The sequence below is a fragment of the Sitophilus oryzae genome, unplaced genomic scaffold (assembly GCF_002938485.1).
Source record: "Sitophilus oryzae breed Bouriz unplaced genomic scaffold, Soryzae_2.0 scaffold_357_pilon_pilon, whole genome shotgun sequence".
NCBI lineage: Eukaryota > Metazoa > Arthropoda > Insecta > Coleoptera > Curculionidae > Sitophilus > Sitophilus oryzae.
Window position 1 is genome coordinate 2,022,413 of NW_022146926.1, and position 12,621 is coordinate 2,035,033.

Here is a 12,621-nt window from a genome sequence, read left to right on the forward strand (position 1 = left end):
AGCTAGTCCCACAAGTGTTTGATAGGGTTTAGATCTGGTGAACATGCAGGCCAGTCCAAAACTATAACACCTTTGCTGGTATGGGGAGGTGCACAATCGTACAAGAAGTTAAAATTATAACCAATTGCAGCTCTCCAAAGACTAACGATTGGGTCTAGCACCAAGTCAACATTTCTCCGACCCGTTAAAGTTTGTTAAAGTGGTAACAATGGAATTTTTGCTCCCAGTATAATACCTCCCCAGAACATTATAGTTTCTCCTTTGTATCTTGGTACAGATTTGGCAGCCTGAAGTCGCGCTCGTCTTTCTGGAGCTCTGAGAACTAGTGATGGGTTTATTTAACTATCTGTTATTTTATAACAATTCTTTAGAAATAACATAACGCAACCGTTACTACTTCTAAAAAATAACAGATATAAAATAACGACACATAGAGATCCACCGTTTTTGAAACGAAGTCGGCGCTCTGCACTCTGCACCGTCACAAAATTCGATGCTGCTCGAAGCAATTCCAAAAAACAACTAGTATGGATGGAAAACATGTTATTTCGACAACCATCGATACAGGCGGCGAGGCGAGATACAACGGACAACGGAGTGGGAAATGCGCTACGGCGCGGCGCGGCGAATCTAGCTGCATCGGTCGATGGTCGGATTGGGCTTGCAACAGCTTAAAAATAATAGGATATAAAAGAGGCAGCTTTTTTGAAACAGTTGCGGGCGTAACGCCTGGCGGTCGAGATAACAGGAGTGGGAAAGGAACGCTGCTGCATCGGTCGATTGTCGATGGAGGCTCGCAACGGGTAAGAGAATAACGTATAGAAAATAAGCCATTTTAGATACGTTGTTTTTTAACCTGTTACGAGCATAACAGAGCGGCGGTAGAACCAATGAGAATCGTACAAAATTCAAACAACTGTCAATTTTGAATTTTGTGATCTCATTTGGTTCTTGGCGTGTCGCTCGACAATACCGATGTTCTGAGAACGGGGCTTTAAAGTTGTATACCAATTTTTATCCTTGCAAAAAATTTAGTCAGAAATAAAGAGTGAAAGAGTAATTCCATATAAGTTTGGTTGTGCGTACATAAGTAGGTAATATATACAATAATTTATTTTCATCACGTCCCAAAAGAGCTGAAACTGATTGATGGTTTACTACTAAAAGGAACCTAAAAATTATAATGAATTGTAAGAATACCTGTCACGTTATTCTAATTATGAGACTACGTTAGTTAAATAGTACAAAGTTAGATAAAAAGACATGCAGAACTGCCTGATCGTAGATCCTACGTGTGGTAGATATGATTAAAGATTAGAGAAATAAACAAAAATTGAATTAAGCGGACACGCTAGTGGAATGTAAAGCTACACGCACACTGGTGCGATCACGGCCGCGATCACGATCAGGGCAGCGACAACATGAGCGATCATTCTGGCACACAACAACGCGTTCATGTTCACCGCCGTACCTATATGTAGTGAGCTATCCTGTAGGTATACATAGGTACAAATTAAAAATGTGAATTATGTATACTGAAAAAAAAACATTCTGAAATATTTACCTACAATATTTAAACTTAAACAATAAAAATGTATACATATGTACTATCCGATCCAATTGCAACTCCAACTTTGTCTAAAACTTTTTATTTTTAATTCTTTTATTTTTGTAACTTGGATCGGATAGATCATATAGAATTTTTTGTATTTTTACAGCCTTAATTAGCTGCTCTGTTAACTCCATTTCTAAATTGCAACAAGAAAAAACACACAAAATAACGGAAAATTCCTATCAGTTGGGTAGCGATCACGCGTTCAAACTCGACAAGTTGAATCTGGATCGCCACCGCAGAATATGCCGCCGCGTCTCCAAAACTCGATCGCGCCAATGTGAAACGGCTCATATGTATCCTTCAGCAACTTTCGGCCGCGGCCGCGTGGAGATCGTGATCGCGGCCGTGATCGCACCAGTGTGCGTACAGCTTTAGAACTGTAGCAAAATGATTCTTTTTTACATGTTTGCATAGTCAGTCGAGTATGTTCATCATTATCTTACACGTTAAAATCCAGACCACGAATTAAGAAATTACCAAAAATTAAAATTTTCAATTTAAAAGGACAACTGAACTAATTTTGAATTCTAACCGAAATTATAATTATATGTACCTATACTTGTTCAAACTTACTTGAATGGAAGATGTTGCTGGAAAATTTCTACCAACAGAATAATCTTTATTTCTGTTGTCTGTATAATGTTCTTGAATTGGCCCCTAAAAAAATTAATAACAATTGTATAATAAATCTGAATAAACGCTGGTATTTGTTATAAATTGAAAATACTGACTACTTTTTTCAATATTTGTACGTTGTCTGTCGAAATCATACATAGTCCTAGTAATAAGACAAAAAATGCTATTTTTTTTCACTTTATTCTTGGCAATTCAACGCCATTTACTAATATAACGTTGTTTATGTATTCTTACCCCTCTTTAGAGTGAAAAATAATTTGAAATCAAATATGTAAAATAACAAGAGACGATTCAGACAGAGGACATTTAAAAACCGAGAGAAAAAACACACTATGATTACTTTATTTGAATTAAAATGACAAAAAATAACTGTCACAGTAATATACCGGGTGCGCAGTGGCGTGCATTACATATAGGCAAAAAAGCATTGCCTACCCTTCGATTTATTCAAGACAGACGCAAAAAAATATATTTATCTGATCAATTTTCATTATATATCTACCTACAAATCCTACAATGCGACCTACATTGTTTTATTTTTCTAAATAGTAAGTTAGTATTGTGTTTATTACGGTTTCAAAGCCGGAAACATCATACAAAACAAACGCCACCTGTTCAACGTCTTATTATTACCTAAAAAACGCATCCCATTATTCGAAATCGAACGCACGGCCGCAACTTAACATTATATGGATATGGACAAGCAAAAGCAGTGCGTTACCGCAGCACGGATGCACCCGATGTCTCGATCCCGCCGATGCGGTATTGCCAGTTCCGATGTTATTACAGAACTATGTAAGAAACAGTCCATGTTATTTTATATGATCAATTTTAAATAACTGTGTTTTACAAAGATTTGTATTATGTAGCAAATTAGAAATTTGCTTGTCTGTCATCTGTATTTGTTTCCAAATGATTTCATTTATTATTTTATTTGACTGTAAAATCATTTTGGTACATAAAATCTATTAGGCAGTGGCAATTGGCAATCTGGCAATATTGTGTACGGTTATTGGTTTAGCTAATTCGCCAGTCGTTGAGTCGCCTATCGGGAAGAAATAATTATTGAATAATAGACAGATTATTCGTTTTGCATCTACAAATAATTAAATTTATTTGCTGTTATTTGAATTTTCTTTTGTTTGAGTTTAAAGTTAAAATACGTTAGACAAGTAAATTTTATATACGTACATTGTACATATATATTATGTAATACATACGTTTTTTTAGTTTTTTTTCATATTTTTGATTCTGTTGCCCACCCTACTGTAAATGGTACTGCACGCCACTGCGGGCGCGTCTCAAAAGTGATAACTTTTAATTTCCCCCAATAACTTTTTTATTTGTTCAGGTAAAAAAACGAGGTTTAGTATGTTAGTATATGACATAATTTAGTATTGATTGACGTATTCAATTATTTTCGGCCACTTCCTGTTTCACCGAAAACGACTATAACTTTTGATTTTTAAATGGCAACCTCGGTATTTTTTGACTTTATTTGATAGAAAATGACACTCTAAATATAATGACATATCATATGTCAACCTTTGATATTTTCACTTAAAACAAAACTGTATTTTAAATTTCAATCTAGGGTGTCATGGCTGTGTTAAAAACATTAACTTTTTATCAAGGGGTCTTGAAAAAATAGATTTGATCGTCTAAAGTTTTTAGTGTCTTGTCCTGGCCGGTTAAAAGATGCTCAAATCGTATTTTTAATCATATCCCAATTTTTTCAAATGGGACGAGGGTGGCTCATTAGCATATTTGGAAAAAGCATTTTTTACGAATAATTTGGAACCACACACTTGGTATTTCGAGTCAAATTGTCGTTATGAATCGTATGTTGCAATTTAAAATAAACCATATTCGAAAATGTCAACATATCATATGTCAATGATATGTCATTCTATTCAGAGTGTAATTTACTGTAATAAAGTAACAAAATACCGAGGGTGCCATTTAAAAATCAAAAGTTGTAGTCATTTCCGATGAAACAGGAAGTGATCGAAAACAACTGAATACGTCAATCAATCCCAGTTTACGTCATATACTAACATACTAAATCTTGATCTTTTACCTGAAAAAATAAAAGTTATTGGGGTGAGCCACTTTTAAGATGCACCCGGTATACTCTCGTAGGACAGACTATACGATAGTTCAAGGATTTAAATTTTGTTTTAATTTACCAAGAAATATTTGACGTCAGTGTAAGCTTGGAAAAAAGATCGACCGCAGTCATGTATCCGACGACGAGAAGATTTTGACAAACAACATACAGAATGTAATTTGCCTGTCTCAACAATCTCAAGCATACAATTATTTGTAATAAACTATACAGGGTGGTCCGAACTGTATTCCGGAAACTTCGGCAGCATGTTCTGCAGATAAAAATAAGTAAAAAAGTTCGTATAAATGTATGTCCTAAAATGCTTAGTTTCGGAGATACAGGGTGTAAACATTTCATTTTTATTTCATTTTTTTTTTAAATAATTTCTGCGGTAACGTCAATATTTGGATGAAAATTGGTGTCTGGGAATTTTTTGACATGAGAAATTTGATTTTGATGTCAATATGACTCCTACTAGTAGAGGGCGCCACCTATTCACGCCACTAGTAGAGGGCGCCACCTATAGGCACCACGTCAATAACGTTACTTCAGAAATTATTTAGAAAAAATCGAAATAAAAATGGACCTTCTACACCCTGTATCTCCAAAACTAATCATTTTAGGACATACATTTATACAAACTTTTTTACTTATTTTTATTTGCAGAATACGCTGCCGAAGTTTCCGGAATACAGTTCGGACCACCCTGTATATTGTTACAAAAACCATATTTAAATTGATTTTTCTTACATACCTTGTTAATTTCTGGAAATATGGTGCTCATATTAAAGTTGGTTAACGAAGTACCCATTGAATTAACAGAAGGCGAGATTTCCGGATGCTGAATTCCATGTTTTCCAGGAGCAGGCAGAGGAGGAATCAGCGTACCCGGCGCCAAATCTGGCTTGGAATACAGCGGATTTTTACAGGAATACAAAGTGGTGGGAGGAAGGTAAGTGGTATCAAAAACGTCAGGCAAAATCGGCGAATTCATTGATGCAGAAAACGAAAGAAAATTGATATCAAACGAAGGTAAACTTCCTTCATTGAGATTGCGTTTTTTCGACTTCTTACAACTGCTACCGTCGTGTTTATCATCTTTATCGGAAGATCGATTATAATTTTTTGTACAGTTGACTTTATCCTTTGGAGCTGCGATAATATTTTGGAAAACGTTCGAATTGTCCGCTTGATACTCTTGACCATTGGAATTGTGCATAAAATTATTATTCGGCAAGTACGACGACGTTATGGCACAAGCGCTAGGAATTATATTACCACTTCCATAACTGTTATTTTGGAAGGTTGAAAAATTGTGCGCGAAAGAATTCGATTGGTAACCCTGGTTCGCTTGCATGTAACTGTTATCTGGAGGTACGTCAACAGAGGGGAAGTACGGCCCGATATTATCCCCCAAGAAATTCGGTACTATACCCTTATTCTGAAAGGGCGTTACTTTTTTTCCGTTATCTCCCCCGTTTATATGGTTTCCTATCAATGCCTCCGCTGAATAATTACTCGGTATCATCTTGTTGTTTCTATTTTGATGTTTAGGGTCGCAGAACAAATTATCATTCACGAAGTTTTTAGACTGATTATTCTTTTCAATCTTGTGATAACTCTGGAGTTCTTTACTAGATTCTACCTTGTTCTCCAGTCGTTTTTTCGATGTATTTACTTTAGATCGATTTCCGCTGTTCCGTCTGGACGAAACCTTTCCAGGAACGCTTTCCCTCTCAACCAATTGGCTGACAGAAAGGAAATTCGACTGGCCCGTTTGAGCGTCAAAATTTCCGATTTTTCTACGACTATCCTTATTACTTCTGTCTTTAATTATTGATTTTTGTTCGACTGTAGAAAAATTGTTTAAAGCTAAATCCCCGACCAGCGTCGGTAACGTAGAAGACACAAACGAATGAGTTGGATCTAGAAACTGGGGCATCTTATTTGGCGACCACGAGAATTGATTTTCTTCGTTATCCGGTCTCTGGTAACTGTTATAAGTTGGAAAAGAAATATCCACACCTTTTCTCGTATCGGAATTTAAATGCTCGCTCGGGGTATACATAGAAGAGCTAGGGAAATAAGCGTTTGAAGAAATCGTATTAAAAGAATTACTTGTATTCAAATTTGAAGTAAAGTCATTATCTTTGGTGAACGGTGGCAAAAAATAATCGGTTTTATAAGAACTAGTAGTACTAGGTGTTGTCATCCAATTAATCGGCTTGTTTTGCGATACATGCGGGACTTTGGCTTCTGCTGGGACGTGTGGAACATATTTTTCTTTGTTGTAGATTTGAGACTGATTATTATAATGATTTAAGTAGTTATCGCGCTTTCTATATTCCGAACATTGCGACGTATTATAATTTCTATTTTCATTTTCAGAACTGTACGAATTATAGAAATAGTTGTTACTTCCAGCAATAGTATATGCGGGATTGAAATTCTTACTGGGGTAAAAAGAATTACTTGCAAGAGAACTACAATCCTTATAACCTGAATAATTGCTGCAGCTTTCAAATGATTTGGGCACATAAGGTTCGTTAGATCCTCCTTTAGGAAAATGAGTATTCCCTATTGATCTACTTTGACATGAGTTTGATTGTACCCCAGACGCTGGACGATCGACATTATTCGTGATGCTACAATGACTTGGATTACTTAATTTGTGTTCTTTGTTCATTTTCTTATGAAGCATCTGAGGGTTTGTATGTTTGGTATCTATCGAGGCAGTGCTTCTAACTGGAATGTTATTATAATTATTCTGACAGGAACGGATTCCATTATTCTTTTGTCCCTTCACCATTAAATTTGCTTTGTTGTCCATTTCAGTAAGTGCTCTGCTATTAACATAATTTTGATTAGAGATTGTTGCCGTCGTTGTTGTACTACAAATTTGCGAATTGGAAGATGCAGTATAATTATTATAAAATCCGCTACAGCTGTCTTTATTAGAAAAGAACGAAAAACCATCTAAATTCAACAAGCTCGGCGTTAAACTTTCGGAATGAGACTGACTAGGCTTGGTAGTTTCCATTGTACCAATCTGCAGTATATTAGGTGTAGCAGTTTGTGATTCATTATTTTCATCATTTATAACTTCTGTTACTTTTACTCCCGATGAGACTAAAGGAAATGCAAGTAGAAAAGCTGCCGTCGGAGACGTTGATTCCGGGTTTTGACATCCAGAGGGCACTTGAAGAGAAGCAAATATATCGTTGGATAACTCAGATTGTGGTAAATTGAGTTCTAGTGATTTTATATCTGGAGTATCATTAATATCCTTACTACTAGTTACAGTTCTTGACAAATTATAACTCATTGATTTTAACTCCTGTAAATTACACTCAGGTTTAGAGCTTGAGGTACTGAATATCAGATCAGAAGTCAATTCTGATCCAGAATTAGTGCAAACTGCCATAGTACTTACAGGTTGATCATTTAATTTCGTTTTATTTTCATGTAATTGTGGTTTTTCTTTCTTACTCTCTATATCTTTGGATATTTCACTCTTATTTTCTGATTTAGAGTTTTGAACAATATCAGACTGTTCTAATAATGTATTAAATGACTGATTTGACGAAGATGTGTTTACCACAGTTGCTATTTCTGACACTGAAACCTGTAGTTTTGGTTTGATACAAGATTCAACATTAGTTTTAATACTTTCACAATTGTCTTTACTATTTTCATGAACAGGAGGATTGACTTTGGTATTATCAAGTGTTGATTTTACATTTATTGAGTCTTTATTACAAACTGAAGACTCGGCACTAAATTGTTTTTGTTCAATATTCGGTTTTCGCTTTTTTGTTTTGCTATTGTCATCAATGTTACATCTTTTACGTTTATTACTTATATTTTTTATATTTTTAACACAATTGTCTAAATTTTTTTCCTGGGAAATATCGGTTTTAGATATTTTAGTGGTATTTATACATAAATGTTTGTTTTTTGATGATAAAGCAGGTATAGGAACCTTATTAACTTGGGTCGTTTTAGTCTGACAAATTTTGGGTCTTAAAATTGGACACATATTACTGGAAATTATATCTTCACTGGAATATTTTAATTCTTGAATCTTGTTAGACTTGGATGATTGTATCAATGAAGTTGAAGATGTAATTTTATTAATACAAGATGACTTAGCATTGCAAGATACAACAATAAGTGTTGATACATTACTTTGAATAGGATTGAATATTGTTGGAACCACAGGAAGAATTTGGGGAGTTTGTACAATCGGTGTTACAGTACCATTTGTTAAGATTAACGTTCCTGGTCCTAAATTTGTTGCCACATTACCACTGAATACAGATGGTTTAATATTAGGAGACACTATAGGCGATTTTAAAAGTGAAGAATTGGTTATTACTAAAATTAAAGACAGATTTAAGACAAGTACATACTCACAAAATAGATATTACCTGTTTGATTCCCTTTTCTAGCATTTCTTGCAAGGATATAACAAGAGCTGTTAATTAGATTTGGTTGAGAAACTATAAATACACAATTTGGGAAAGATGATGCTATTTTAGAAGCCTGTTTCTTTTTAGAAAACCTCTTATTTTTTACAGATGGGCTACAACTTTTCTTACGTTTCAAATCTAAATAAGGCTTAGCTTTCTTTTGTTTAACTTTTACTTGATTCTCTTCTGAAACATAGTTGTTAAGTTTCAGAGAATTATACTTTTAAAACAATACAATAATAATTAAACCATGACATACTTTCCAGTTCTTCTTCTCCATCCTTTTTTCTTTGTTGAGATGCCTTATAAATATCTTTGTATGATTTCGTAAATTTTTTAACAGCACTATATTCTCTTGGAACAGTAATACCTGCATTTTTTAGCAAATTACTGAGCTGTTCATTTCTCACTAAAAGTTTCCTTATGCGGGTTTGTAGCCTTTTAATAACATCACTAAACACTTTAAAAAAGAAAACATTAAAAACATTGATACAGTATTATATAAACATATTTTATAAATTCACCTTTTAATTTTTCTTCATGGCATTTCTTAGAATCCTGAGGGTATAGAAAGGCTTTAAGTTTTTCATCTAAATCTGTAATCGCTAATTTAGCATTTTCTAAAATTTCTAATTTGGAAAAGTTTTTGGAAAAATCATAAGTTGGTAAAACTTGACTGAGTTTAGTAAAACCATCGTTAAGTCTCTTTCTTCTGTCTTTTTCCCATGCTCTGGTTTTACTAAAAGAAACAATATAATTAGTAATTACCTTAGATTAAGAATAAAAAGTAATTACTACTCAAGTGAAGTAATGAAGACAAAAATATAGTTAAATTTTATATGAACCTTTTTTCACGTGTTTTTTTCTGCTGCATGGTTAACACTATCTACTATCTATCTCACTATTAATATTAAATGCTTTACTATTTGCAAATCCCATAATTCTTTATATTCTTTTCTAAAAACCGAAACTTTAATATTTACATCTCTGTTTACATTATAAAATAATACTTTACGTAACCTCTAATTTTCAAAAAAAATATCTATCTGTCAACTATCTGTCATAGTCATAGATATGGAGTGTAGAGGTAGTCATAGATAAAGAATATATATGATCACAGTGAACTTAGCCGACATGTCATATGAACATGTGGTCCATTATGGAGATTTCAGTTTGTCCATTGTGGAGATTTCAGTTTATTATTGGATGAGTAGACGTTTACCCTTTTTTACGACATATTTGTATAGTCTCTTATATTCCCAACAAAGTTTCGTACACGGCGTAAAATACTATATATTTTTTACATGTAGAATAGTTTTACAGCTTTACACTGGAATTTGAAACACCCATCCCTGAAGTTTTCTGTTTTCTGCTGAAGTATGTTATAGAAATACGTTCTGTGGATTTGGACTTTCAAATGAAAAACGAAACCAAGAACGAAACGACATGGGAACGCGAAAATGAAAATATAAAATTATAAATAATTTATGAAATAATTATAAAACATGTTTTTCCATAGACAAGAGACATACTAAATATTTCTCCGAAGCAAGAAGGGAAGTCAAAATAAAAGGAGAGACAGTGCAGATTTTCACAATTAAATAAATAATATTAAAAATCCATATGTGATGTTTTGGAATTTGGAATGTGAACATCGTTAAAATAGATGGATTTGATTCCGTCAGAGTTGCTACCTATTAAATGTTAACATTCTCAACTTTTGGTAAATATGGATATAGTATTAAATTTTCTAATAGAATTCCACACTGTTTGGCTGCAACAGCCAATGAGTCGTTTGGATTATCCGGAAAGGGAACATTATTTATTCTACAAATTCAAGAAGGAATATCAATTGACATTTTAAACATAAAATATTGGCACGAATCTCTCTTTGATGTGGCATGGTCTGAATCACTGCCTAATAATTTAATAACTGGTGCAGGTGATGGTCATTTACAACTATGGGATATTTATAACAAAGATACACCTACAGCAGAATATTCAGGACATAAACGTGAAATTTCTTCAGTCAGGTGGTCAAAATATCGAGATCAATTTATAAGTACTTCTTGGGATTCAAGTATAAAAGTATGGGATTTAAATCGAAGTAGCTCTGTGAACACATTTTATGATAATTGCAATATAATCCATTGTGTATGTTATTCAAAGTGCTCCGAAGATTTGTTTGCAACAGTATCTGAAAATGGTAATTTAAAGATATGGAATTCATTAATGCCAATGCCAGCATGCACTTTAAAAGCTCACGATACACAAGCTTTGTATTGTGATTGGAATTCATTTAGTCGACACCTCATAGCTACTTGTGGTAGTGATGGACTTGTCAGAGGATGGGACATAAGATATTATACTCAACCAGTTTTTCAAATGAAGGATAGCAATGTTCCAACGAAAGTGTTACACTTCTCTCCTCATTATTCAAATATTCTAGCTACAGGTAGTTTTGATTTTTCAACAAAAATTTGGAACATTAATGACAACTTACAACCTCTAGAAATTTCACAACATCATTCTGAGTTTATTCATGGTTTAGATTGGAATGTGCATAGAAAAGGGGAGATTGCTGCTTGTAGTTGGGATAAATGTATTTCTGTTTTTACACCAACTGCGCTTAGAAATTTAAGACACAAACTTTAGAATATGTTGTCAATAAGTTGTAATACGGTATTTTTATTAAAAATATAAAAATATGGTACTTAATTTGATGGTCAATTTAACATGTATATTCACAGAAGTTAAAAAATTATGTATATTAAAAAGTAGAGATATCATTTTTAGGATGGATTAAAATACTCCTTCCATTTAGCCCCAGTGGACCTGAAATACCTCCTTCAGGCAGCATATACTCGATGTTTTGCAGTTTTCTATCTGGAGAGAATTCATGCAATTGTTGATTGCTTTGTGATAAAATATCAATATTCCAAATTGCAATATTTTTGGATTTTCCATGCCTGGCTAATACAAATAAGGTATTTTCTGTCTGAACGGCACCTGAAATCACACACCAATGTGCTTTGTGGCCGTTGTGGAGTCCTGGTGAATTATCTTTATCAGTATCATATCTAGTAATTTGATAAAAGGAAAAAAAAAATTATTAGGACATATGAAAGTTTAACAAATAAGGATACGGAACTAAGAGAGCTCCACCCTCAAAGAGGAACTGTTCTATTTTGTGACTGTTCAGAGGGCCAGAATATACTTCAATTTTTCTATCTTTTAGAAAATTTACTGCCAATTGCTTCATATAGTTTACACTAAATATCTCTCCGTTAAGGGTGAATCCCTCTTTTTTTGCGTATTGATATATGATATTTATACTATCGTTATTAGAGTTTCTGATCAACATAGCAAGGGCTACTAATCCACATTGGGGACCTTCCTGTTTATGGCTCTGTAAAGGACTATAAGACCATTTTTTTGGGTTAGACAATTCAGAACGTTCAAACAGAACACATATTTTATGAATTTCTGGATATGGTAAGGCCCATGTAAAATCCATTAATTAATAAAGATCACAATAAAGATATTGTAAACTTGTGGATCTAATTTAAATTACACTTTATTTTATATTTCTCTATGAACTGCACATTACATCACAAAATCGAACAGCAATCACAGATACCCACAGATCACATACAACAGATCGTTAGTGTCGTTATATTCTGTATTCTGTGCAACAGATATCCTTGATCACAGGCAAATCACAGGTAACATACAAAAATCACAAATTGAAAATTAGTTTCTCTATGGTACACAGTATATGACTAGCT

The 12,621-nt window shown here is 33.7% G+C and overlaps 3 protein-coding genes across 4 annotated transcripts; 1 reads left to right on the forward strand and 2 right to left on the reverse strand.

Moving 5' to 3' along the window:
- Positions 1-773: 773 nt before the first annotated feature.
- Positions 774-9,941, reverse strand: LOC115884757 (homeobox protein 2-like). Of its 2 annotated transcripts, none has more exons than XM_030903426.1 (7): positions 9,679-9,941; positions 9,358-9,572; positions 9,093-9,293; positions 8,792-9,016; positions 5,116-8,738; positions 2,189-2,272; positions 774-1,171 (listed from the first exon to the last, which is right to left on the reverse strand). In XM_030903426.1, exons 1-7 carry the CDS (start codon positions 9,705-9,707, stop codon positions 1,121-1,123), a joined length of 4,428 nt encoding a protein of 1,475 aa, XP_030759286.1. In that variant the 5' UTR covers positions 9,708-9,941; the 3' UTR covers positions 774-1,120. The 2 variants fall into 2 exon arrangements, with proteins under 2 accessions (XP_030759286.1, XP_030759285.1); XM_030903425.1 differs by having other exon boundaries at positions 8,792-9,019; positions 9,679-9,939.
- Positions 9,942-10,257: 316 nt separating this feature from the next.
- Positions 10,258-11,551, forward strand: LOC115884786 (peroxisomal targeting signal 2 receptor). The gene has a single exon (XM_030903465.1). The coding sequence runs from the start codon at positions 10,535-10,537 to the stop codon at positions 11,486-11,488; it is 954 nt and encodes a 317-aa protein (XP_030759325.1). The 5' UTR covers positions 10,258-10,534; the 3' UTR covers positions 11,489-11,551.
- On the reverse strand, positions 11,498-12,484 carry LOC115884787 (UPF0692 protein CG33108). The gene is made up of 2 exons (XM_030903467.1): positions 11,980-12,484; positions 11,498-11,913 (listed from the first exon to the last, which is right to left on the reverse strand). The coding sequence occupies exons 1-2, from the start codon at positions 12,348-12,350 to the stop codon at positions 11,604-11,606; spliced, it is 681 nt and encodes a 226-aa protein (XP_030759327.1). The 5' UTR covers positions 12,351-12,484; the 3' UTR covers positions 11,498-11,603.
- Between the last annotated feature and the right edge of the window lie 137 nt (positions 12,485-12,621).